At 50.2% G+C, this 27,349-nt stretch overlaps 5 protein-coding genes across 5 annotated transcripts; 2 read left to right on the top strand and 3 right to left on the bottom strand.

The window, feature by feature from the left end:
- Positions 1-8,190: 8,190 nt before the first annotated feature.
- TGAM01_v205868 (hypothetical protein) lies at positions 8,191-8,380 on the top strand (the record flags this gene model as incomplete). Its single annotated transcript, XM_024549740.1, has 2 exons — positions 8,191-8,203; positions 8,271-8,380. 2 exons carry the CDS (start codon positions 8,191-8,193, stop codon positions 8,378-8,380), a joined length of 123 nt encoding a protein of 40 aa, XP_024405499.1.
- Positions 8,381-14,649: 6,269 nt separating this feature from the next.
- TGAM01_v205867 (ATP-dependent RNA helicase DBP2) lies at positions 14,650-16,784 on the bottom strand (the record flags this gene model as incomplete). Its single annotated transcript, XM_018803037.2, has 5 exons — positions 14,650-14,810; positions 14,871-14,999; positions 15,511-15,618; positions 15,693-16,661; positions 16,745-16,784. The coding sequence occupies 5 exons, from the start codon at positions 16,782-16,784 to the stop codon at positions 14,650-14,652; spliced, it is 1,407 nt and encodes a 468-aa protein (XP_018663803.2).
- Positions 16,785-18,639: 1,855 nt separating this feature from the next.
- TGAM01_v205866 (hypothetical protein) lies at positions 18,640-22,638 on the bottom strand (the record flags this gene model as incomplete). The annotated part of the gene is made up of 3 exons (XM_018803038.1): positions 18,640-19,162; positions 19,219-19,548; positions 19,628-22,638. The coding sequence occupies 3 exons, from the start codon at positions 22,636-22,638 to the stop codon at positions 18,640-18,642; spliced, it is 3,864 nt and encodes a 1,287-aa protein (XP_018663804.1).
- Positions 22,639-23,703: 1,065 nt separating this feature from the next.
- TGAM01_v205865 (hypothetical protein) lies at positions 23,704-25,314 on the top strand (the record flags this gene model as incomplete). The annotated part of the gene is made up of 1 exon (XM_018803039.1): positions 23,704-25,314. The coding sequence occupies one exon, from the start codon at positions 23,704-23,706 to the stop codon at positions 25,312-25,314; it is 1,611 nt and encodes a 536-aa protein (XP_018663805.1).
- Positions 25,315-25,661: 347 nt separating this feature from the next.
- On the bottom strand, positions 25,662-26,949 carry TGAM01_v205864 (hypothetical protein; the record flags this gene model as incomplete). The annotated part of the gene is made up of 2 exons (XM_018803040.1): positions 25,662-26,104; positions 26,172-26,949. 2 exons carry the CDS (start codon positions 26,947-26,949, stop codon positions 25,662-25,664), a joined length of 1,221 nt encoding a protein of 406 aa, XP_018663806.1.
- Positions 26,950-27,349: the final 400 nt, after the last annotated feature.

Here is a 27,349-nt window from a genome sequence, read left to right as displayed (position 1 = left end):
CTGGGACTTGGACGCAGGCTGTTCTGTTCAATCACATATGGCGGCCGGGTTGTATACATACCATCAATGTATGTACAGTATGCACGGCCGACGCCTTCTAATAACGATGTAATACGGGCGCGTCACCTCTCGCAGCCAATGCGCGATGCATGACCTGCTGAGGCGTTTATGAAGAAGAAGCTCGAGACCACACTTCGTGCACACCGCACACGCCAGGCGTCATTCCCCCGGCCTCGCTGCTTGCCGCCCGACGCATGTCTCTGCGTGTTGCAATAGTATACTGTAAGATAACAAGCCATCAATGCTTCTCACCGTACGCGGGACGAGTCAGGGCCTATGTACTAGCATCAGCAAACGAGCGCCTCTTGTCTCCGCAATCAGTCGATGCGCAGATCCAACCCAATTTGCGTCTATCCAGCTTCCATTTCCACGCACCGCAATTTCTTCGGCCGCGTCGCATAAACCAGAGACGACGTTGTGATGCCCGCAGAGGGCCTGGAACTGCGGCTTTCAACCCCGTAGCATTGCTTGTGGTAGGATTGCATGGCTCTCCACTCTGGTCGCTTGTCAAACCTTTCGATATGACAGCCCTCTTGTGCTAGTACCCTTTCCGCTTTCGGATGAATGGTTAAACCCGTTTCCGCCTCGACGCTCAACGCCCAGCGCCACCACCACCACGGCCAACCACCCTGCAACTTGCCATCATCCAAGCTTTGATTCATGCGCTCGAACAGGGTGCCAGGCGGACGATATGCGCCACTATGGGTTAACTGCTCCGTTCCTACCCCATGCCGTCTATCCTGTCGAGTGTGATTGAGTCGATGTGATGGCCGGACTGACAAAGCATCTCGATACGTCTCCCAGGAAGCTGCACTCACACGGCGGAAAAGCATTGCAATAGGCAGCCACGGCATCGTCGCAGAGGCATCGAGAATACGAAGTGCATGTAGCATCGCATTTATGTTCGGAATCTCCAAGGCTCGACACCGTGACCCCAGCAATGTGTGCCAAGGTACGCCGCATCGCTTTTCGTATGCCAACCTGAGACATACATGCAGAAGTGGTATCCAGAGAGAGGGACTGTACCATGATAGGCTCAGGTATATCGACAGGTATCTTTCTTCTCCATCTCTCTCTCTCTCCTTGCTTCTCTCTCTCTCGCTTCGCCATCTCTCTCTGGTTCCATTTCCCTCTGTCTCTCATGAGTCAAGACATCTATAGAGATTCCCTACTTCGTACATACCGCTGCATTCCAAGACTCATGGCCATGTCAAGCCACAACGCACAGTCGAGAGCTCGGCGGCAACGCAATAATGAACCCACTAGGTAGCCATCATGCATAGTCCTTCAGCCGTTGACTCATGTCTCTTCTTGCCCAGGTCTCAGCCGCAGCCGTACAAAGCTGTGCGAGCGCTATTACTGTGTACTACTTTTGATTTTGTAGCCATCGTCGCTTCTGCCAGCCTAGCTGAAGTAGCCTTCAGCCTTGGAGGCGTTTAACAGATCAAATCGACCCGAGTCTTTGGTAGAGACTAAAATCGCCCCTCAGGCCATCTATGCCCCGAATTGGCACGGCCGCGCTGTTTCGTTGGTCAAGGTGCCGAGGGCCAAAATCATGGCCTGTCTGCCGGCGTCAGAACGATGCTCCAGCTAACGTCCATGCTTCTCTGAGTTTGTCCTAGTGAATGACAGAAATAAAGAAGAGGGGAATGCATCCTAGGAGGCTTCACGCTTCAGACACCAAAGCATATTACATACTACTGCGATTACACTTGCACTCTACCATGCTAGTACATACTAATGCCTGACATACCGCAGACCTGCAAAGCCGCGCGCCCCTAGCAAGAATGAAAAGAGCAATCCAGCAGCAAGTAAGATAGCTACTAAGAGGATGCAAACCACAAAGGCATCTTGTATAACCGCAGTTGGAGTGCAGCATTTCAGCAAGGTGACCGTGCTCGCCGACTACTTGCCAGACTCTCGCAAATGCTACTACACTCGTACTCTTGGCTATATGTACACTGTGCCCCAACAACAGGTTAGCTCGGCTTTTGACAGCTGCTATTTGGAGCAAACGCCTGGAGAATCGACGGCCAAGTGCCGAGGTGAATCTGGATGCATGCAGTTCTTTGGTCAAAGACTGGCTCAAGGAAGTCCGGATTTGTCGACCTTCACCGCAATATCAAGTTTCATCAGCCGTTGGGGGAGGATTCTCGAACTGCGACGTCCCCCTCCCATGCAAGGCGGCTTTCGTCGCACGCAGCTCGAATTGAAGCCCCTCCTGAGGGTCCACGTGTGATGGCTGAGCTTTGTGCTTCCTTCGAGCCTGCGATGCAACCAAGGGCGTGGCCTCACGTGGTAGATCCACTGATGGGCAGGGTAATGTTGATAAATGATGAATGTCTGATCCAAACGCTGTACGACGCTGGCCAATTCGGGGCCGCGTAGACGATACCACAGCCGTGGAAGCCTCACGGCAGCACTGTACAACAGGGCATGGGATATAGCACTTCGCGCTCAAGGATCGAGTCGTGGAATCAAGGGCAGAGAGGCATGTTGCGGCATATTCGCATACTCAGCTGATAAGTTAATAGGTACTTGGACAATTTTCACTTTGGCTCTTGGCGGCAGTAAAATTGCACTCCATCCAGGTTGCGCCTTTCTACATGCACGTACCGACCAATCTGGCAAAGGTACCTTGTCACTGGTCCAGCCGCACAACTCCACCGACCTTCGCCTAGCTGTTCAACTTTTCTGGGGGAAATCAAATCTATCACCTGATAACTAGACAGGGAGTTGAAAGACATTCTATCATGAGCTCATCCGATAGTCATCAACCACCGCCAACCCGCAGGACGATACAAGGAACAAAAGCAAGAGAATGAGTATAAAAAAAAAGAGGGAAAAAGTTGTGTGAAATCCTGCATCCGTCTTGCATGGTCTGACCTACCTATGCTGCAGCAGCACGCACCCCTTCGGCGACCATCTGAGACACCAATTGGCTGATGCATTGACTGCAGCCACTCTATCCCGTACAGCCACATAATCAACTATCCAATCGCCACTGAGGGATGAGATACTGCATCCGAAGGATACAATGTTTTTTTCTTCCCATTTGATATATACTAAGTGGGCTAGGTGGTTAGACGTCCTCGCCTTCGTCTTCCCTTGCTGAGCTGGCAGCCGGCGTTAAGTAGGAGTTAGCGTCGATCCAAACGAGGCGGCGCTCCAACGAGATCGTTTCGTTCAAAGTAGGACGAGTACTCGTACATGCTCCCCCGGAGTGCCAAGTTGTTTGATGACATGAGAGCTCTACGTCAGATGGATATCTGGCCGACCGAGTTCATACGGGTACCCAATGGCAATCTGAAGATCATATACTACGTGGTGTTTTTCGCCACCTGGTATGGTAGTCATTGTTCCATCATATCTCCCACACTTGAAAGATGTGTGTCCAAGCCGAACATCGGCTAGCTATTGTCTGGGCTCATTCCAGTCTATGCATATTCCACTGATGTTGAAAACCAAAGAACACCATTATCCTAAAAGGATGGAATTTCAAAGCAACAGTCTTCAATTACACTCGACAAAGGTAGCATATGATGAATATTGCTTCCATCACACTGGTGACACCGCCGGGAAAGCAAGTATGATGTGCTCCGTGGGATGAAGCTCAGGTGTTATCAGGCAGCAAAAGTTCGAATTTCAAATGCCTCAGCAGTGGCACCCTCTTGATACACCCCCCTTGACCCCCATTTCGACAACAAAGGACACTGTATGTGTTTGAACTTGTTCTTGCTCTCTTTATGCAAGTTTCGAATGAAGTTTGGAAGCTGCCAAATGTGTTGATACAAGAGACAGAGCCGAGTGTTGTACAAAATAGCGCAGCAAAGGGTCAGAGATTATATCTCATACTTTGGCCCAGGGGAGTCAATCCAACGAATATTGTACAACAGTGCTTCACTACCTCTCACCCGCAGCATGAATAGCACATACATACTACTACTTCTCTGATAACAAGGCATCTTCGATGAGGAAGAAAAACGGAATACGTACTGCCTACCACCACTGACCGCTAGACTATCACCGGAAGAACTGCTAGCTTGAGTAGAACTAGGCCAGGACAAGGGCCCTCTCGGCCTCCAAGCCCAAAGGATCGAAAATACCAAACCCCCCCTTACGAATGAAACCTGGCTAGCACGGTATCAGTCGCTCTACTGGCTAAAGACGAAGTCAGCCGCACTGGCACGTCCCCCATTCACACCAGGGGACGGGACTGAAAACTAGAAAGCAAACGGCGATCTAATTTCGTTACTGCATCAGCCCTTTAGAGCGAGCAGCGGAACCAGTAAGCTCACCATCTACTGCTAGTACCAGGCGTTAGCACTGGGCATTACTGGGTTTTCAACCTCAGCTGCAATTTCAATACTTCAACTTGCTTCGCAGTCAATGAATCGGTCGATGAAGCAAACAGCAAAGCAGTGGCTTCACTACCTGGCATTTTCTTACCAATCGGCGCGCCCGCCTGCTGCACGTCCGGATGGCTCACAACACAAGACGTGTCGTATTTTTGTCCAATCAAGCCCTTCTGCTTGAAATTGACAATTGACAAATTGCGATAAACGATTCATCGCATAGGCGCTATGGTTTGCAGTGGGGCATTCTTAAGACAGCCGCAAATGGGGTTCCAACACCCTCCCCCTTCAGCTTTCCTGCATGGCGCAGCAAATGTGGTTATCCAACGCGCTAGCACGCCAGCTCACAGTGCTGTGGCTGCCCTTTTGTTCACAAGCCACCGTCATCTCTTTAATCACGGTGGCTGCTCTAGGCCCCATATCCTCCTCCTCTTGGGATGAGATGAACAAGAGCGTCAGATGAGAGACGCCCTAGCGAGCAAACGACTGGACCTTGTCGTATTCGGCCAAGGGGGCGTGACAGCTGAACTTTGAGGCAAAAAGAGGGCTGCGTTAGGCGAAAGGCCTCTCTCCCTTGATCTCTGAATATGAAGGTTGCCATGTTGGAGATGAAGTACACACTGCATGCGGTCTTTTTTCGCACTTATTTCATTGGAGACCTGGGCTGAGACACACTCTTATTTACTTGGGGCAAAGGGGGGAGTTGAGGTGATGCTGAACGTGGTGATCCAGGTGTATCCGATTTCCTGGGAACCGCTCTTCGGAAAAGTTCCCCCACTTCGCGACACCGACGGCGGCCGTGGAGACGTCCAGGATGAAGCAAATGACTAATACTAGTGTAGTACAGACGAATTTCCACGTTAGTTGGATCGACGAAGGGAGCGGCGCCCGGTCGAGAAAGTAGTCTACATGTATCCAGCGCGCGCTGGGCCAAAACTAGCGTCAGCTGTCAGGAGCATTTTTCGCAGAGCTGGTGGTTTACTCTGGGTTCGTAAGCAAGGCAGGGCATCTACACGGCATATGGCCTCTCGATTCGGCTATTGCTGTCACCCTGTCCGGTGCTAAATGATCCTCTCCGCTGGGCAGGATTGATTCGATGTTGCAGTTCTTGTGGAAACCCAGATTACTAGTACGGAATTCGGAGTGATGGTAATATGTGGTGCAGGAGGTGAATAGGCACAGTAAGCTCGCTGTCGCCCAGCTGTTATTGAGTTTGGCTTGGCAGCTTGTTGAGAAACGGCCATATGGGGAGTAGTGTCGTCCCAGCTCGTTCAACGGATCCAAGGGACCGATCTCACTTTCTCGAAATTAAGGACCTACAGGGTATGTGGTACGATCACGGTGTGCTTACGGCTACTGAGGACATTAGTGCTACTAGATGTCCGTAGGGCTGGCGAGGAGCTCCGTATTCCCCTCTCGGTGTGAGACGGTCGCGCGCCAGCTTCAGCATGGACTCGGTACTCCTATCACAATCCCGTATGCGAGCCGATTGCCGAGACGCGGTCAGTGTGCCTGCCCCAGTATGTTGCTTCAAAACCTGCTATCTATAGCTTGGAGGGTCTGATCAGCTCTGCTAATGGAACCAACGAAAAAAAAACAGAACCCCATATTGGTGCGCTTATCATACTGCTACCACTACCACAAGTGTCCGCCTAAACTAATCGCGAAGATCTGATGAGATGGAGCAAGCTAAAGAAGAGAGATTGGATTTAGGGCGGCCGATGTCTAGGCCTTGATTTAACAACTCTAAATTCTGCGAGAGCTGGGACCTGCACTAGAGCCCTGCCGAACAGGAAACGAATCATGTCTAGATAGGAGCACGATATGTGTATAAGAAAGGGGGAGAAGCGAGAGCCGAGGAGATACTAGTAAGCCAATACGCGACAGCAGCTCCTAGGTATACTATGGTTGGCTCGCCTGACCGAATTCCATGTCTCCTTGGGGCTGGGATGCGATATGAACTGGCCCGCGAAAGCCGGTATAGCCATGGCTATCGCCTCGACGGTTCCGAGCGTCGCAGCGAGCATGCTGATGATTGCACGCACTCCATACTGGATGAAGCATAGTGCTGCCTCGCAAATATGACTGCCTGGAGATAGAGCTCCTGGCGTAGAGCCACTCAATATGCGTGCGACATGGGCGCGCGCAAGCATGTCCCTGCTGCAGCGTTATTTGTGCTTCTGCTGCTGCTGCTGCTGCTATTGTTATCATTGGTCGTTATGCGATGCGACTTTGCTTTGGCGATGCCTGGTCGGAGTCGACACACCGAGCGCTATAGGGCAGCGATGCTGGCAGTGCGCGCTACTAGTGCGCTGCAATCCGTGCCAGATAGAGCAAGCGACAGCTACAGTACAGGTGAATGCGCTGGTAGCGGTACCTCCAGCCCCGAGCTAGCCTCCAGGACCAACGTGTGCTAGCAGCAAAACTTATCTCAGATCTTGCCAGCGCGAGCTTACCAGGAACCCAGTGGTCGGTATTGTGCTAGTGCTAGTGAGAGGGCTCCGTGGAGTCGCAAATCCTTGGTCCAGGGATCTCCCAAGCGTCGGCCAGTTCAGCGCATGGCGATCTGGGGGTGGTGGTTTCCATGCTAGCTAGAGGCGCCGATAGTGCTAGTGCGCAGCGCCAGAGCCTACGCCTTAGGGCCTGCCTGTGCTTTAGGGCCTGCCGCAGTGGGCTTTCGCAGCGGCACAGCGCTAAGCAGCCCAGGGGGCGGCTGTTGTGCGACACACCAACGGCGGGTTTCTGACCAGCCAGCGGGCGCCGTCGTTGGGCGCCGGTTGCGTCCCAGGAATACGGGAGCGCACTTGTACGAGCCAGCGTCAGATTCTTGCAGTGGCCCTCGCCGTGCTCAGCCGCGCGGACGGCGAACTGGCGCTCTATCGCCTGCGAGCACAGCAATGGCCGGCCACTGGGGCGCTGAGGCTGCGTGGCCGCTAGCTGGATGACATGCTTGGGCGGCTCGTCACGTTATGTGGTAGCCGGTACCCCTCGCGGGCCTGGCGCGGTACCGACGCGGTGCTGGCTCTGGGCCGCGCAGACGCGAGTACCCAGACGCCAGCAGCGACGACGAGGCAGAGGTACTGCATACTTTGCACCTGAGACATGCACACAGAAGCTGGCCGGCGAGGTTCCCCAGTCGCGCCATCTTGCCTTTGCACACTGCACATTGCACAGTCCAAGATTTCCTTGCCCACGTCTCATCAAATGTCACCCGTCTGCTGGAGCGAGATGCGAAATGCGAAAAAGAGGGGGAGACAGCAACAAAAGTGCACGCTCAAGTGATATCTGGGGCTGAGTGGTGCGACCGACTTGCCCGCAGACCGCTGGCGCGTCTCTTGCTCTTCTCGTCCTGCAGTCGAATTTTCAGCCTCTCCGCTCTATGGATACATATGGACGTGACGATGGCCGTCCAGGGCTGTGGCCGACCATGTCTGCTTTCGTCCAGCTACTGCCGCTTGACCCTGGGCCGTCCACTTTTTTTGCCCTCCCTCCACCGCCCGCCGTCGCATCGAGACTCTAGTTGGAAGAGGGAAGATGGGCATGATGATGGAGACGAAAAAAAAAGTGAGCTCACATGCTCCCGGAGACAGCAGCCGCGACAGCACGGAGCCGAGAACGAGGAGGACACGATACCTGCAAGGCATATGCCAAGATGAGAGAAGAACAACGCAAAAAGCCTCGGTCCTTGGGCTTTGATAACTGTTTCAGCCACCTCAGCCGGGGTGGCTTGCCATTCAGATTGGCACTGGGCTGCTCTGCTTGTTTACCAAGTCCTATGACGTCTGCTGGTGGGAACTGGGCCTCTCCCCAACCTCAATGATTCACCTACTGACCCTTGTGCGGCTGTTCTCATAGGGATTCCCTTGACGTTTCAAGGATATCATTTTGCCGAGTCAGGGCCCTTCGCTCCCCCTCTTTCTTCTCTCCCCATGACTAAGAGACTCAGCAAGGGAGGGACGAGATGACCCGTCTTTTTTTTTTTTTTGATTGTGAGAGAGGCGAGCCTCCACGATTGCTTCGTTCTTTACACACCCCTCCATATTCCACTCGCATTTTACTGGCTCTTCATTTGTCCAGCGCCTCAGCATCCCCGCTGCCGCCAATGGGAGATTTTGCCTTGGCTTCAAAACTTCGTTGGTCTACTGTACTTGCACTTTGAAGTCCCTGTTTCTGTCAGTCTCTGACCCCGACGAGAGCGCCATCCGCAGGACGACAGCGACTGTGACATTCCCCAATCCATCCGCAGCCCCCCCTCCCACAGCTCCAGCTGCAAGCATTATGGAGAAGGCAATTACTACCTACCTGGCCTTAACGGAGGGCTACATCCAAGAGGTAGCATCCGATCTTTTTTTCTCTCCTCTTCTTTTTTCTCAATGTGGGGAACGCGCTATCTATTATTGTACACTGTATAGATACTTTACCTGCAGCTCGTCGGCGAACGTGCTAAAACCCCATTTTCCTTGTTTGACTCATCTCGGCACCCCCGGCCCAGTTATCTGTGTATGGGTCCCCCTTGACTCTGGGATGTTCTCTGATTTTATTGGTCCATTACCGCCTTTCGCTTTTCCTTCTTTCTCCAGTCGTTGGGGTCGCCCAGGTTCGCGCCTTTTATTTTCTCTCGCGCCTGCCTTTCTCCTCTATTCAGGTTATCTTTTTGTGGGCTTGTAGTTCAACCCATGAAGCGAAAAGACGGTCAACTCGACTAATGCGACTTTGCTCTGTACGGACATCGGACTGCTCGTAATGCTTGCCAGGTTGACAAGCTGGGATGTGACGGTACCGAGCAAGGCATACGATCCTGCCTACATGTACAGCTCAGAATCAAAGCCTCAACCACCATCTTTTTTCTATCTGTGACGACGACGAATCACACATGTTATTCTCTCTTCTCTCCCTTGTCTGCATTGAACCCCCCAGTCACACACAACACACACTCCTTGATTTGGGCTTGGCACATCACACGCCAAGTGGCATGACTGAGAGACATGTATGAGTACCTGCTGGAAAACACGAGACAGCGTGGATGGATGTGTGAGAGATTCGCTTGCGATAGTTTAGTGACTGGAGATATAAGGTTGATTAAGAGGCATCTGACCCATGGGCCATGGCTATCGCGATGCTGGCTAGCCACTGCTACACCCCTTGACTGAACCTGGTCGTCAGTCTTCCGTGTGTCTTGGCTTTTAGCTAGCTCGGCTCATCCCTGGCTCGATTGAGAGAGCTGCGCTTTTTCGGACGCGTCTCGTCTCAGCGTGGAGATCACGCTTCACATGCCTTGCCCACACACGGGTCTTTTCTTCCTTGCCAGTTCATTTCTTCCAATGCGACGCTGAAGGAACCATCTGTCTGGGAAAGATTTACGGGATACCGTATAAAGAAGTTTCCTTCTGAATCCTCGGTCCGGACTCCCTCCCCCCTCCTTTCATATAATGTGATCCTTTTTCCCTCTCCTCCTATAGTACAACGCCACTGTTGACCACGTGCTTACTACGCCCGTCCCGGCATGGATTTGATTTCAAAGGATAAGACAGCGGAGAACATTCCGCAGATGAGGAGGTAGGTGAACTCTCTCTGCGAGCAAGCGGAGGAGGGACTGCTGGGGTCTCTTTAGGTCTCGTCCCTCCATGGTTGACTATCATCCCTGTTACGTGTGCATTTGACCTACTTTCCATTCGGCGACCATTTACTTTGAGGGTGGTATTTTTTTGTCTCTTTGCGCGTTTCCCCTCTCCTCCTTTCAGCCTCAGGAAAAAATAGAAAATTGATTGATCGTTTCGACTGGGGGGGTGTGAGTGTGTATGTGTTTTGTTTTTGTCTCTTCTCTTTCATCTCTTTCTTATTTGAAATGAGATTTGAATGCACTGTGGGCGTTAGACCAGGGTATAGAGGCTGATAAAGAGAAAACGAAGAAAAAAATGTGGCTCTCTTCTCTCCCCATAGTTTTTTTTTTTCCAAAATCGGGGCAAAGACGTGCATGACAATGGAGAGGGGGCCTGGACTTTTTTCTTTTTCCCCTCCCCATGCTGTTCTGTTATACGATTCGGTGGAAAGTAGGAGGCTTTTACTTGTACGCTATTTGTTTTGACACGCGGGCGTTTCCTGAATAGCCTATGCGATGGGGAAGGACCCTTGGATTTCCTAGCGGTGATTATACGTGCCTCCTACTGTACGAAGTGAAGTATGCTGTAGGTGAATGCTCTGCGTGTGACGATTTTTGGCCAAGAATATTGAGCACCAGTAGAGAGGGGAAGAGAAAGGCTCTCAGCGTAAGATGCCTTCAGTCTCTGGGAGAGTATGAGTTTTGCGGTTGAGATCTCAACGTTTGCTACCCCTCCTCGTCGCGTTTTCTACTTGCTTAGAGTTGCTCCATATAGTACCTCCCTTTGTATAATATTTGCAGATTCTTGCAAACACGCCCCCTTTGCATTGAACTGCTTTTTCGCCAAGCGCTGTGATCTGTACAAGTATATGCGCCATTTGAAAGAAATCCACTTTGTAGAAATGCTCATATGTCATGTATCTATATCGAGTAATTCATACACGAAGGTATTCTTCGAGCGGGCGTTGCAGCGGTTCTCCGATTACGGTTGCCCCAGCAGGGGGGGAGGAGGCTCAAAATCTCACCTCCTCTCCTCTCCTCTCCTGGAGAACTTGCCCGTTTCGAGGGGCTTGCCATTTGCCTCTTTTTGATATATTGATGAGAAATGGGTCCCTAGTCTCTCTACTCCCCAGAATTATTTTGGGGCTTTAGGAAAGCATTACGCCTCGTTTTTGGGATTTTTTGGCGCCTCATAGTGTTTGGGCTTGGGGGGGTTCGTTCCTTGCCTAATGGGGGAAAACGATGGTCGGGGCTAGTGGTAGTTTTTGTTCAGCTGGGTAAACTTGCCTTGTTTTGCTTACTATTCTATCGTGTAGTTTCGATATGAATGACATGAACGATTGCTTTATCTTGTTTGGGAGGGGGGAGATGTGGCTTGGTTGTATATGTACGAGTCAGTGTGGATGATTTTAAGATTTTGACTTGATAGGATGTGTTTTATTGGATAGAGATGATGGGGAATTAAACTAGGCTTGTTGTATTTCAGTAATTAAAACATGGATCAGAAAGACATCATGTTTGTAAAAGAAAAGGGAGGTTTCTATTCTTGTTACAATGTGAGCAAGTAGATATGCTATATCACTCAGCATGTTTAATATCGGAGTTATTTGTGGAGATTTCTGGCAAAGATAATCGCCGTCGTGGCCTTTCCAGATTACCGGGTAGGTCCTGAATCAATCTGCAGGGAGAGAGACGTGGACAGCAATTCCTCAGTATCGGCGTTCACCGGCCTGCAGTTCCAACCAACAGAGACACGGACATGGCCGACCACCTGCTTTTCTTCATTAGTATTGACAGCTGTTAAGACATGAAGCAGAATCCTTGTCTGTTTGTGTTTCTTTTTTTTTTTTTATAGGATTTTTTAGTTCGCCGATGTCTTGGAAGGATTTTGCGGGACCTTGAGCATGACCGGCGGCTTGGTAAATGGCTATATTGGGGATATGACACGGACGTGATAAGTAAACAAGGCAGAATTTGCCAAGCACTGTTATTTCCTGCCGCCTCGTGGTCTTACTTGTATACTTAATCATTATAAATTAATTTCTATAATCCATTTTTTTGTCCCATTGGACCATGTTGATTACAAGCTTCTGACATTGGCAAGAATGGACTGATATGGATGTCACTTTTTTTTTTCTCGTCTGCTGACCGGATCCTGTCCTCGTTCTTTTTATTCCCCGGTGGCTATACTTTTTGCATGCACATAGTAATACCAGCTCGTACGAGCATACTATTCCAGTCAGTAGAAAAAAAGCCAAGCGAAAGCGAAGCGAGGGAAAAGAATCCTTCCGCCCTATAGGATTTCGTACATGTTATATTTATGGTGCATGTGCGTCTGTGTGTGAAAGCTCAACCACTCAGGAGAGGCTTGCATGACATTTGGGGCTGGGGTCTGCTTTATTTATATTTATATTTATTTTTGCTTGTTTTGTATCAGTTATCATTTAGAGTCTTGTCGCCTTCTTTCTGTTTTTGGACGACTGGGATGTTTTTGTGCATGTATGTAAGACGGAGAAAAAGAACAAGAGTATAAATGAAGCAAGCAAAGCACAAAAGCAGCAAGGGGGTCGGGGAACAGCATCTAGCAATGGAATGGAGTAAACGACAATGATTCGAAATACATGTGATGGCATGTGCGTCGTAGTACTAGTCAAGGTTAAATGCCTTGATCCCTGTTGATGCAGCTCAGCTCTCAGCTTCTAGCTCAGCCTCGCCCTGTCCTCCCCTTTCCAGACGAAAGAATGGGTAGAAGAAGCATAGCAAAAGGGGGGGGGGACACACGTATGCAGTCTTACAATAAATAGCAAAGTAAGCGTGCATAACGCAAGTTTTAGTTACAGCAAGATAAAAGACTGATGGCACATAGCAGGGGAGAGGAGAAACAAAAAAGCAAAAGAGGAATCTCGATCCTTCCGGCGCAAGGATTGCGATGCTAGTTCATTGTGTATTTTTTTCTTTACTTTTTCCCTTTGCTTTTACTTTTTGAGGCTTAGAGTGGATTGAATACCAGCAAAAGGATGTGCCCCCTTGCATTCTTAGCAGATTGAGAGAGGAATAGATAGAAACAGGGCGTGTTATACGAAAAAGTATGAATGAGCCTATCAAGAAGCATATATAAACAAAATAGACTCATGTCCAATCTTGGGTAAACAACCGCTCCTAAAAAAAGAAACCGCACACACCAACCGTTAAAAAGGGGAACAAAGGAGCAAAATATGCCTACTTCCAACGTTTCATCTGCATGTGCATGTGGCTTTTTCTGTTGCTCCTTTCTTTTCTTTTCTTTTTTTTGTTCAAAGCAACGACGCGTCCAACACGCCCGCACGGACGCGCCTTTGCGCTCGCTTGGGGAAAAGGGGGGGGGGCGTGCGTGTATGTGCGAAAGAGAGTGTGCCCGTCCTATTGTTTGCTGGTGTGGGCGGAAGGATTTACGTTTAGAGTTGAGTGAAGGAAGGGAAGTTGGTGGCTGAGTGAATGGATGCATATGAATAATGAGACGAATAAATGGGTGCTGCATTCAAGTATATCACACTACATAACATACGCAAGGATTAATAAAATTGAGTAACATAATAGGATAGGTAGTAACATATGAGAAAGTGTAAAGATGGGAAGAAAGGTTGGTTAATATCTTCCTTAGATGGGATTGGTCCGTTCAACGCCGGAAAGGATCACGTAGATGGTGTGTATAGGTGCTGGAATCGGCAAGGTGCGCCAACAAGGTATTGGCAAACAGGTGAGTTGTGATATGTTTGAACGGTAGTTGTGATGGATGGCCTCTGAATAGCATCACTCATGTGCAAGGCTAGCACTAATAACGACGCCAGCGACACTGGAGTTAATGCATTTTGCCAAAGCAAGCAATGCTATAGCTATAGCTGGACAGCCCTGTTAAGATCTCGGCTCTACTGGTAGCTGGCGAATGAACCAGCGAGCAGCAAAGACCAACCTTGTCATCAGTATCCAGTTAGATGAGGAACATCTTTTTTTTTTTTACACCAGTTAACACATCTTTGATGCCATGATCGATGCATCCAGACACATCTCACATCTCCATGTGCAATCTTGACGACACTGTAACAATGGCAAAGACAGTCTGCCCAAATGCGTGTCCTCTCAGACCTCATATTTTTTTCTCTATCAACATACATTTGTTAACCCCGAGGCATATAGCTGATGTCGAGAGATACATCAAACATCATGGCCAAGTAAGTGACCGATAACCATAGAGCACCTTCTTCCGTGTCCTTATGTGATATACGTTCAAACCATTAAAATAAAAAGAAAAGGGTTAATAGAAATGAGCAAAAACAAAAGCAAGAAAATATCCGTCCACAACAAAAACCAAATAACCGGTGACTACGCAAGGATGCGAGTCAATGTCTAATTGAAACCAATCCTGTCCTCTATCAAACGCCGTTTGAGTGCATTGGGCCGTTCACGTTTTTGTATCATGCGATCCAGGACATGGCGCATTCATGTTAAACTCTGCTGAGAGTTGCACTTGTCCGGTCACAGCGTGGGTATGCGCGCAGGTCTTCTTGTGCCTTACCACCGACGGTTGCCCAGTGGGTAGTTGTTGGAGTTGGCTGATAGACCGTGGTCAGCTCCTAGAGGGTGCTTTTCTGGCGCAATTTACCAGCGACGATACCCACCTCTACCGCCTCCACGGCCACGGTAACCGCCATAGCCGCGGCCGCCACCACCACCGTAGCGGGTCATCTCAGCCAGACGAGGGTCGATCTGTTGCTTGGCCTCCTGGAGCACGTTGACGAGATCACGAGCCTGCTTCTGGTCTATTTTCGCAACATGATTAGTACTTCTCCCATTAAAAAGATAGCCAGATTGAAACTTACTGTCAGTGGTGAAGAGCGTAATGGCAGTTCCGTTCTGGCCAGCACGGCCGGTACGACCAATACGATGGATGTAATCCTCCGAGTTGTTAGGGTAGTCGTAGTTCAACACATGAGTGATGTTGCGAACATCTTTGGATTACAAAAAAAAAGAAAGGGTTAGCAAACGAAATACGGGTATGTATAGCAACCTCCAGCGCGGGAACGTGAAGAGACGGCGTAATTATATAATAACGTCCATCTGTGCAACTTCACTCCTTGGTAGACCAGGGCCAAATCCAAGTGCGTTCAAAATGCCATCCATCCTCCTTTGGGGGGACATATTATGTGATCACAGGAGTCCTCAAAGGGATTTTCAAGGAGCCTTGGGGAGACAGCTTGATCGGGGTCAAGAGATGCCAACCTCCACCCTTTGTACCACGGAAGTGAGCAAGGTACAAGAATGGAAATACGAGTATAGCAGTGCGATGGGAAAGCTACACAACGGATCAAGACTCCACCACATAATGGGAACCATACGGATACCGTCTGGTCAGGCAGTTTCGCACAATAAAGATAGCCCCTAAACGCGAGAGTAAAGTATACAGCAAGTGCTTTTGCTGGAAGTTGCTGGAGAAGGGGGGAGAAGGGGACTGATACATACCGATACCACGGGATGCCACGTCGGTAGCAACCATGATAGGGCTCTTTCCGGTCTTGAACTGGTCAAGGACCCAGTCTCGCTCGTTTTGCTGCTTGTCTCCGTGGATTGCTAGAAGGGTATTAGCTGACATTGTACTTGTATCATATTTTGAGACAAAATCTTGTCTGCGTAAGTTGACTTACAGAGAGCGGGCCAGCCGTCCTGGCGAAGGAATCGGGTAATCTCGTCGGCGATACGCTTGGTACCAACAAAGATGAGGATCTTGTTCTCCTTGTTCTCCATGACCTTTTCCAGATGCTTAATCATACGGTCTCTCTTCTCCATTTCGGTAACAACCTCCACAATCTGGGTAATTCTGTGGTTGGCAGCGAGTTCCATGGAACCAATGTTGACCTGGATAAAGTCTTGTAAGAAGTCGGAAGCGAGGGCACGGACTTCCTTGGGCCATGTAGCGGACCACATGAGAGTCTGTCGGTCAGGTCGAATCTGCTCGATAATCTTGCGAATTTGGGGCTCGAAACCCATGTCCAGCATGCGATCAGCCTCGTCGAGGACCAAGTAAGTTACACGGCGAAGGTTGGTCTTGCCAGCCTCGAGCATGTCGATGAGACGGCCAGGAGTGGCAATGCAGACCTCAACACCACGGGAGAGGTCACGAATCTGGGGGCCCTTGGGGACACCACCGTAGACACAAGTGTTGCGGATGCGTGATGAGCGACCGAACTTTGAGATTTCCTGCTGAATCTGGACAGCAAGCTCACGGGTGGGGGCCAAGATCAGAACGATAGGGCCATCACCAGGGGCGAGAAGGGGCTGGGCGTTGATGTGAACAATGGCGGGAAGACAGTATGTGAGAGTCTTTCCGGAACCAGTTTCGGCAATACCAACAACATCACGTCCAGAAAGAGCCATGGGCCATCCTTGAGACTGAATGGCGGTAGGAGCAGGGAAGCCCTGAGCCTTGACCTCATCCATGACGTAGCGAGGGAATCCAGCCTCGTCAAAGGTCTCGACGGGCTTGGGAACATCTGAGCCGGCGATGGTCATCTGGTGTTTGCGACGGAACGCCTCGACTTCGGCAGCGTCGCGAGCGGCGACATCAGGAGACTCCTTGTAGAAATCCTTTTCGAACTTGGGAAGAGTGGAAAGATCTGGTAACTCAAAGTTAGCGAGATGTTGCCAAGGAAATAAGAGAAAAAAACAAAGGTCGGTGAGAACACAGAGAAAGACATACCCCATTCTTGTCTTTGCAGACCAGCGCCGAGGTGGCCCATTCGGTCACCACCACCGCCTCCGTAGCCACCGCCGTAGCCACCACCACCACCACCACCTCCTCCGAATCCGCCGTGTCCATTGCCAAATCCACCACGGCTATGCAAAGCGATGTTAGCATTTGGCTGCCTCCAATAGAGAGAAGAGAGTATTGTTGATTGAGTCGCAGAAAGCAAGTCTTCCAACCGACAAGCGTGTGCTGCGGAGGAACCTGAGTCCCTGCCGTTGCACACCCTTGCGATACAAAGATAGGGATGAGATCAGAATTAGGTAGCCAAACTTACCCTCCGCCATATCCACCGCCTCCATGGCCGTTGCGGTCGCCGCCGCGATCACCTCGATCACCGCGATCACGACCGTAACCACCACCGCCGCCTCCGTAACCGCCGCCGTTGGATCGACCGCCGCCGTAGCCAGACATCCTGTCGATGATGTTGGTGTGGTTGTGGAAAAAAAGGGTCTCTGGACAAAGAAATAGGGAAGACACGGTTGTCAGGGCAATACTCGAGGGATCAACAGGCGAGCAGAGAGAATGAAACGCGTCAGGAAGACCGAGGACGAATAGTCCTGATGGGTAGTCTCTGATGTGCGATGAATGTGGGAATGAATGAAAGAGAGAGAAGAGGCCAGGGATTGGCGTCTGAAGAGTTTGTTGAAGAGAAAGAAATCGGAAAGCAGGGGGATTCGGTCTGCGCCTAAGATATTTTTTTTCTTACCGGCAGTTTTTTTTTTTGGCGCTAAGAAAATCTGGATAGCGCCTGCCGGTACGTACCGCGCGTGGCGAACGCTGAGCACATCACGTGCCGGCCACTCCGCTGCTACCCTAGATCGATCTAGCTGCTTCTAATTGTACTTTTTGCCTCTCAATTGGATAATTCCAAACGTATTAACATGCCGGGAAACACAAAGTTACACACTAGTACTGAATAGATAGTTGTTTGATGGACGTTGTGATTGAAAGACTCATTGAAGTTTACTGAATAGCCACCCACCCCGTAACTCAAACAAATATTCTTCGAACACTAGGCTAAATGCTGCCCCACAGACGTCGACATCATTATCGCCCACGCCGAGTATCTAAGCCAAGTGCCGTCGTACAACAGCCACCCAAGCCCAAAAGAAAAGAAAGAAAATCATCGCAGCTTTCCATTGTCTAGACTGTAGCTTGGCTCTTTACCAGCCAGATTAAATGACACTTCGTCATGATTAGTCAATCGCACCTAAAGGGAATGAGAACTATTGCAGCTAGTATCACTTCTTTATCTGCCGAACAGCATCTCAGCTGCTGTCAGGATGTATACGTGTACACACGGTGCATGAATTTTCGCTATGTCGAAAAGCCGCCCGGACGCCGCTCGGAGTCGGGGACTCGGTAGTCACTGAAGCAATGATTAGTGTTTACTTTGAGGCTTCTCTACAGCGTCCATAGTAGCATCTCATCCTTGACATTGTAGCGCAGTTCTCGCTGAATGTGTTGAGCCCAAAACCAGCTGATACTCAAACACCCATAAAGGCATCATCTGGTGCAGCAATTCATCTAGGTCCTATATTACCCGCTTCACGTCCATAAATCCTGTTTAGGTTGCAGAGTGAATTGGGCCAGCGTTAAGCAAGGCGCCTCCCATACTCTTATCAACTACAAAATTGGTTGAACTATTTTTATTTTTAACTTTTTTTTACTAGTAGTAATAATGCTAAAGACTGGCTAGAAGTAACTGTCGAGTTGTTGTTGTGGTCATTCTGTACCCATATTGCCATTATCCATTCAGTAGATATCATAACATAGTCACACATCTTCAATCCATACGTACAGAATACGTGTAGTCATAACTTCATAAAAGTATCCTTCAATCATCATCATCGTATCGGCAACGGGCCATGCTGTCGATTGCGGTGCCCCGACGAAACTCCCGCAAACCCCCCACTCGTCTTCAACATCCTCCCCCAGTTCTTCCTCGTCAAAAGATCATTCAGCTCCTTTACTAGGCAGCACGCCGCCACCACTCGAAAGCTCTCTAGCTTTGGTTCATCCTGACGATGATTCTTGTCATGAGTCTTGTCGTTGCCCACAATCATACATGCCCAAGACAATTCTATCGCATTCATTGCCTTCCTTTCGCCTATTTCATCGTCGTCGCTCATTACGGATACGGCGTCATCTGCATTAGTGGCCACTCCGCTGCGATCACTGATGAGTTTCACCATGTGGCTCATGACATTATCCATTTCGTCTTTCAGCTTGATAGACGAGTCCCGCTCTCGCCTAGTCTGGCTGCCCTTGGGATTCAAGATAGAACCGCAGAAAGCTTCCACTTCTGTAATGGGAACGCGGGGGTTGGACGAAAACTGCCACATATTGTTGGAGATGGACGATTCGTACCTATTTGTGCGCAAGTTAGTCACTTTATCTGTGAAATGAAGCCACAGGAGTCTTACAGATCGCGAATTTTCCACGCATGGTCAATCTGACGCCTATAGTCAATATCCAACGTGGAATAGCCTTCTTCCCACAAGGCATTCCACACATGGGTGCTTAGTTGATCCCACAGCGGCGGCCCGCTCATGTCAACGGGACGCTGGACATCATTGGCCCAGATCTTCTTCTCGTCCACGCCGCGGTACAATTCGCCTAATATCTTTAATGACTTGTAGTATTTATGCTTGGCCATTCCCATTCCGTCATCCTCATCTTCATCTTCATTTGGATCTCCAATGTGGTCAATCTCACCACGATCAAATAAACGAGTCGGAGGTGCAGGGGCGAGACTGATTGGGAAAAAAAAAACAGTTAGTACTAGGCAGATAAGGTAACTGAGGTTGAGAGAAGTAGAAAATGCAAACTCACAAATCCGGCCGCATCCGTGGTGGCTTTGGCATGTCTTGATACCTGACTGCAATACCCGTCTTGGAGTAATCGACCGCAGTCGAATGCATCTCCGCAAGGTTGACACAGTCTGCGCTTAGCGTTCCCTCGTCGCGGTAATCAGCCAGCATCTGATGCCTGTTGGCAATTATGCCTAAGATGTCTGCTTCCATAAATTTGACAAAAAAATCGGCAATATCATCGCGCGTCACAGCTCGATCCAGTTCCGGCGGCTTGACTCTTGGGTAATCTGCGGGGCCAAAATATTGTTTGGGGATCATGTAGCGATCCCAAAAGACGTTGTACAAGTCTCCATCAAGATCCCCTCCGCTTAACTGGCTTGGCAAATCGCGGCTCCCTTTCTGGCTGAAGACGATACAGTTCTTTAAATTGCGAAGCGGATGCCCCTGTGGTGGTGTCCTCATCTGCGCAAGTTGAATATCTCCAGGGTGAAGCGCGGGCGAGCGAGTCACGAGGACAGTCCCATCTTGGAGTGATCGTTTGACTCGACCCTGCATATTGTCATGGCTTTCATCAAAGGTAACGTAAATCTGACCCTCTTCTAGGAAGCCCGTTTCATCCATAATGCCAAAGAGAGTGACTCCCATGTCCACGGGAATCCGGGCCTTGTGCTTCAACAGACGCAGCTCTCGCAAGATGGTATGATCTACGACCATTTTCATAAACCTTTCTCGTCGATAATCGATTCCAATTGTACTGAGGTATCTTATGAGCCTGGGAAGACCCGCAGTGGTACCAACCATCTGATTCTTCAAAAAAGTGCTAGTGTTTGCCGCTGTGGTGGTGACGTTTCGTAGTACGTTGAGTGCTTTGTTCTGCTGATCAATAAACCACTCAGAATTTGTTCCCATGTCCTCTAGAATCTTGATGTTTTGGCGATTCAAGAATGTGCGCATCGGCTTGGAGGCCGTATCGCAGATGCCCATTTCCGTCTGATCTTTGCTGGGAAACTTCATCATGGATTCTTTCCGCACACAAATGACTTTTCCATTCAAACGAGAGTCAAGCGAAAGCATGCCCTTGATCCCTCCTAGGCGAACCTGAACACAGGTGGCTTCCGACGAGGCTTTCGGGAGATGATCCCATACCTCCTCCATGGCATCCCATGAGATGGTTCCGACGCCGTCGCTAAAAACTCGCTTGCCATCTGCAGTCTTTACATCGTCAATGTACTCGATATTGATGCCACATTTTAAGATTGGCACAGCATACGGAGTCTCGGAAAAAGCTTGGCCAATGCGCGCTGCACATTTTGCGGCAATGCGAATATCGCTAAAGTCGCCGAGCGATTTGATGATGGTATCGTTATTCTGAAGATTCATTGAATCGTCAACAAAGGCTGCAACAAACCATGCAGAATGTGAACGCAAAGATGAATGAGAAAAACCCAAGAACTCAAATTTCCGACCGGCAACCTGGATTCCGTCCTTGAGGATCTTTCTGTATCGCTCAAAAATTATGGTGTTCTTCACGTTCGAGGTCAGGGCCAAGTCCTGACCATCTTCATCCCCAAATATGACTCGCATAAAGTAATCCGAATGATTTGGGAACATTCGCAAGACTCTGTTCCTGCTCTCGGCGTCCGGACCATGCAGCGTAATGCGAGTTGGAGTGACCATTGCTTTCAAAATCCAAGCTTGATGTCTAGGTAGTTGTGCACCGTAGTGTAAGGTTCGATTTGGGTCTTCGTTACGGAGAGCCCGTTCAGCTTCGACAACGATGGAAGCCAGCTCTCCCTCAAAAAGGTCTTGCGGCTCAGTTCCAGGACATGGATATGGAATCTTTTGATACAGTTGTTTCATGGCATCGGTAGTGAATGGTAGTGGAGTGCCCGACCTCTTGCAGTCTCTGGCGACTGAAGTCATGAGATGAAGCAATTTGGTCGCAATGGCTGGATGTAAGTAGTTGTTCCACACTAATGCCTGGAGCTGGAACAGGATAGCAAATGGCAGCAATCTTATTCTCCCTGAACCAGCACTCCCAATAGAGCCCTCGAACCTACTCATACTAGTAGTGTAATCTTGGTCAAAGGGCTTAGGGTTCCTCAGTACAGGCAAATTTTGTTTTGTGACAGCAATGACATTTCGAGACTTGAGAGATTCGAGGGTTTCCACGTAGTGTGAAGCGAGCGTTATCTGGTAGACCAGACAATGAGATACATATTTATCGTGAGCAGGCCATATGCTTATATGCGTTTGCCGTTCCCATTTCGTAAAATGTGGAGCATACCCAGGCTGTGTTGGCGTGGTTGCCTGCATCTCGTAAAGTCTAGGAGTCTCGGATAAGACGAAAGTTAACGAGTTATCAGATGCTCCGGCTATGAGATCCTGAATAGTGTCATAGGCAATGTCGACTCGGAATTCCTGCCCGAGTGTGAGTATCAAGGCGCGACGGCCAAACTTTGCAACGCCTTTGACATTGCTACTGCTCTGCTGGACAAACATTAGAGTATCAGATTCATCTGCGAATATGTTTTTGCCGCAAGAGATGCCACGGATAGGCGTACTGATGGTTGAGTTGTTGTTGCTGTTGCTGTTGCTGTTGCTGTTGCTGCCGCTGTTGTTTGAGTCTTTTGACACCTTTTTGCTGAGCTCCTCAGCCAATTCTTTCCGCCGGTCCTTCTGATACTCTAGCGCCTGAAGCGTATATTTATCGACAGCTCTCTTGCTCTTCTGGACATAAATAGGAGTTTTGAGTATGTGTAGTCTTGCCACGCCCTTGGCTTTGGACTGAGATGACCTCCTGTCATTTTGCAATGTTCTTGGCTGCGTCGGAACACTGACACTCTCGTGCTTTTGGAGAAATCTCTTCCCCTCAGCTTCGGAGACAAAACAGATCCAGGCATGAGGCTTTGTATTGGGTTTATCGCAAAGCCAATCGACAATACCCAAGACTCGGGTGTGTGGTTCAAGCTCAGTCCTGAGCCTGTCATCGGACAGATGAGCGGGCACATTGGTCAGGAACAGCTCCATTGCGACGTTTCCCAGAAACGCTGTGACAGGATATATTTTGGGGTTGCCCAGAGGACAAAAGAGAGGAATGCCCTGGAGAGCAAAAGAAAAGAAAATTGAGAGGGGGAAGCGGCTATTTCCCTCTCTTTTATCAATGCCCAGTCGTACCACCTCAACCAGCCAGCAGCCGACACTAAGGTGGGAGGCCAGCCAAGCTCGCAGAGGATGAGAACGGACTGCGGCATCAATTCGTTACAGCCTTGAGCTTGAGGCGCGTGATAGCGTCAATTGAGGGGTTGATCCGGGCTCATCCCACGCGCTTGCTCCACCACGGCGCCATTGGCCCAGGCCAGCGAACCACCGCAGCAGCGGCCCGAGGTGTGGTTGCATACAGCAAACGGGGATTTATACGTCAAACATCGTTGGCCGAGAGGGTCGATGGTGAGCGCTGAGTGGTAAGTTGTGGTCCAAGTGGTGAGTGATTAGAGGCCCAGAATGCTGCCCGCTCGAGGTCTTTGCGGTGGCAGTTGATGGTGGGTGGCCGCGGGATGCGGCCGTCATAGGCGAGGCAGACGAAAGAGGCTGCCTAATCGCCGAGACTGGTGATACCGCGCCATGCTGCGGCCGTGTGTCTTCTCGAGATAAGGCGAAGCTGAAGGATTGGTGCAACGATGCCGAGATGTTTGCTGCGTCGTCTTGAAATGAAGAGGAAAAGAGTCAAGACGTTAGTGGTTCAGGCCTAGTGAAATGTCAGTCTAAATTCAGGGACCCTTTGACACTTTTCGACGGCGTTTGGCAGGTGCTCCATAATACCAGCTCCAGAATCCACGTGGGGGGGCTCCAGCTCCGACTCCAATTGCCGAGACATCGCGGGGTTCCTTATTCGAGCGCCACATCTCACTCTCTGTCACCGAAAGCTAAATATTTATCCGGACGAAATGTCTCGCTTCAGAAATGGTTCTCTTAGCGAAATCATCATCTCTCTATATTTCTATATAATAGACAGATAAGGCTTGCTTCGTTTCTCTCTTCTTCTCTTCTATTTCACAGCGGAATCAGCTCCAGCAAGGCAAACACCACCCCGCAATGGCTCCCCCCGGCAACCTCTACGTCACGATGCAGCCTCGGCCAGGCCTCTCGCTCGACCAGTTCCACGAATGGTACAACAACGAACACGGCCCAACGCGGCTGCGGCTGCCGCAGATCTTCGCCAATGGCCTGCGCTATCGAGCTGCCGACGGCCAGCAGCCCGAGTTCCTCGCGACCTACGATGTCACCGACATGGCGCATCTCGAGACCGAGACGTACCTGACGCTGCGCGCGAATCGATCTCCGAGAGAGGCTGCGACTATTGGCCAGGTAGACGTCTCGCGATACTTTTACGACCTTGTACATGTCGAGGAATCGCCCCTCTTTATGCCGGTCGAGAAGTTGACGGACGAAGAAGCAGAGGGCCTCGTAGCTGTAACCACCGAAATTACCCTCAAAGACACGCCTGAAGCACAGGGCCTGTTCAAGAAATGGTTCATCGAAGAGCACATTCCCTTTCTGTCCAAGATTCCCGGCTGGCTAAGAAGTCGTCTCTTTGTAACTTCAAGCCTCGAACCAGACCTGCCCACTAAATTCTTGACCTATCACGACTTTGCTAGAGACAATGGATTGCAGGCTGCAGAGCAGAAAGCTGCCACCGATGGCTCCTGGAAGAACGACGACTTCGACAACTCCGTCGCATCCAGAAAGAGGCGCATGTACTCTCTCTTCTACACCTTTGACCCTGCTCCAAGAGATCTCGACCACCTATCGAGGCTCCCCACAGCAGCGTCCTTCACTTCGGCAGACTCCAAGACATCTACAATAGCCGGGCCAACTCCCATTCTCACATCATACATCACCACTCCAGACTCTCTCACCATTCCCTATCGCTTAGAAGGCAATCCCTCGCCAACAGCGCCCACAGTCGCCTTCTGCAACTCCCTCCTCACCTCTCTTCACATGTGGGACGCCTTCGTCGACATCCTCAAGCTCAATCGCCCAGACCTCCGCATCCTGCGCTACGACACCCGCGGCCGACACGCCATCCCACAACCTCCCACCTCGGCAACGCTTCACACTCTCGCCGACGATCTTCTCACCATTCTAGACGCCCTCCGCATCCCAAAACTGTATGCCCTCATCGGCGTTTCCATGGGCGGCGCCACATCCCTCAACTTCACCCTCAAATATCCTTCTCGCCTGGGCAAACTCATCGCCTGCGACTTCAACGCCGCGTCCTCTCCCGCAAACTCTCAGGCATGGAAAGACCGCGTCGCCATCGCCGAGCAGGACTCCGGCCGCGGCATCCACCAGCTCGCCGAACGGACCATTGCCCGCTGGTTCCACCCGGCGTCCATGGAAAAGCCGGAGCTTGTCAAACGAATGACGGAAATGGTCACTGAAAACAACGTAGAGGGGTTCAAGCATAGCTGCACCGCCCTCTCGGACTATGACATGAAGCCTGATATGCCGTCTTGCTCCGTCCCAGGACTATTTGTAGTTGGAGATGGCGATGCCAATGGAGTGCTGGTCAAAGCAATGGAAGGGTTTACGGGCCTTTTCGGACCAAACGGCACTGAGCTCAAAATAGTTCCCAACACGGGGCATTTGCCCATGTCTGAAGACCCGGAAGCATTTTGGGAAGCTGTAAAGGAATTTTTATAATGATATAAATAGTATTTTTCCATAAAAGATGTCATAGACGCATTATCACTCAGACTACCCTTGTATTTTGGAAAAGTTGTAATTCAACTGTTCAAATCTAGTAACAATATTAGCCGTTCATTTCTTAGGGTATTTGTTTTCTCAATCTCGTAATCGTACAGCTCGCACCCCTTTTTCGTCATTTCTCTCTCCTTGTTTTTTCTTTTTGTGTAATTGACAATGCAGAAGAAGCAAACCTGTATTCCTTTTTGCGCCTTTGTCCTCTAAGCTCCATTCCATCCCGTGATATGACCATCCAATCTGACAAAAGAAAATCCTCCGTCTCCGAATCTCCAATCCGATCCTCATTACGACTGCCTCCAATCAACTGAAAAGGTAAAGTCCATTGAGTTGTTTGGATTGCCAAATACAAACGGCACATTGGCTGTAAATGTTGCCGAGTTCATCAGCTGCGCATTCCGAGACTTCTGGCGCAGGACTCGCCGCCGATTTCGACGCAGCGCTTGCTCTTCGTAAAGCATACGCTTGTTACGGCCCTTTGGAGCTGGAGGCGTGGGCGGCGCCTTGAGTGACAGCGGAGGGACGATATCCCACTCGCAGGCCAGAACGCCGAACCGCACCTTTTCCGGGTTCTTGTGGCGGCTTAATTGGCTTGCCTTGGCATAACGGACGAATCTGTCCTGTAGCCACGTCTGCATCTTGGTGACTTGCGGCTTTACGTTCCAGTGCTCGTCATTCGCCTCGTAGAACGTTCGGTTGCCGCACTTATACTTGCGCGTAGGCAACTTGCCTATCATGCACCTCTACGTATAAGAGAGAAAGAAACCTACAGTTTTCACACCAGGAATGGGACTTACCAGGACTGGCACTTGACTGTGCTGATTTGCGCAGAAGGAAATAGTCGACAAAGTAAAACTCTTCCACGTTGGGCAAATGCCTCGCTAGGAAATGGTACAAGTGAATCGGATAGATGACGCCGCCAGTCGTATCGTGGACCAGCCCACAAAGCGAGCAAACCGTCGGCAGCGGCTTTTCCTGCCACTGATGGCAGTAACGCACTGCCACTCGCTTTATGTTGTCCAAGCTGGGGCAATTGGGATCGATATCGTAGCCGCAGCCGCTTTCAAAGAGCTCGGGAGGGAAATATTCGAGAAAAATGATGTCAGACGAACCCCCCAAGGTAACCAGCTTACCGTTGCTCAGCTTCAGGGCGCCTTGTTTGGCCATCAAGCTGTCGGCCACGGCCTTTGACTCTTGGCAGATTGTGGCGAGAGCCGCCATCTGCTTGTTGAGGTCATGGTAGCTGGAGATGTCGGATTTCTGGTTTGTTGATACGGGCACTAGGCGAGTGTCCCACAGGCGTTTGGGCGTCACTTCATTCTTGACCTCGTGTGCTATCTCGTCGAAGTCGTCGTCCTTTTCGGGATTCTGCTGCTGCGTGATCAACTGCGCCAGCCTGTTCAACGATATCCATCTCCAATGGCGGCCCCGGCTCTCCAGCTTCACAAAATGCATCCCCGGCGTCGAAACGGATTCATGCCATATCTGCTGGCGGATTTCAGGCGGAAAGCGGTTGAAAGGCAGAAACGTTCGGTACTCGTCGGGAATCTCGAATCTGATGGGTTCGGCGCTCATCGTGCTGAGCAGGGGTCGGGAATATGCGGCAGGAGATGACGCTGGTGGGTGATGAAGCCTCGACGCAAAAGCACAAGAAAAAAAAATTATATAGGAGAGTAGAACAGAGCTGTGAATGAGAAATGTTTTGCAACAGCCAGCAGAGAATCACAGAGTCAAGTTGCGTAGTTTACTTGGAAGTTTGTAGGATGGAGAGTAGAGCTAATGCTTTCTTGCATGCCAGAGCTGCCCAACGCAGTTCCTGGGGGACCTTTTTTGGGTAGGAAAAAGTTGAGTGTTTTAAATAGTCCCTCCGCTGGTGACGTACTAAAAAGCTGCATGTGCGTCTGCGTTGAGAGGCTTTAGATCGGGGAATAAAAAAGTGAGCGGTTGCTTGCAGCGAGCGTGCAGCGAAAGACTG

The sequence above is a fragment of the Trichoderma gamsii genome (assembly GCF_001481775.2).
Source record: "Trichoderma gamsii strain T6085 chromosome Unknown Scaffold_19.2, whole genome shotgun sequence".
NCBI lineage: Eukaryota > Fungi > Ascomycota > Sordariomycetes > Hypocreales > Hypocreaceae > Trichoderma > Trichoderma gamsii.
This window is presented reverse-complemented; position numbering and strand designations above follow the sequence as displayed.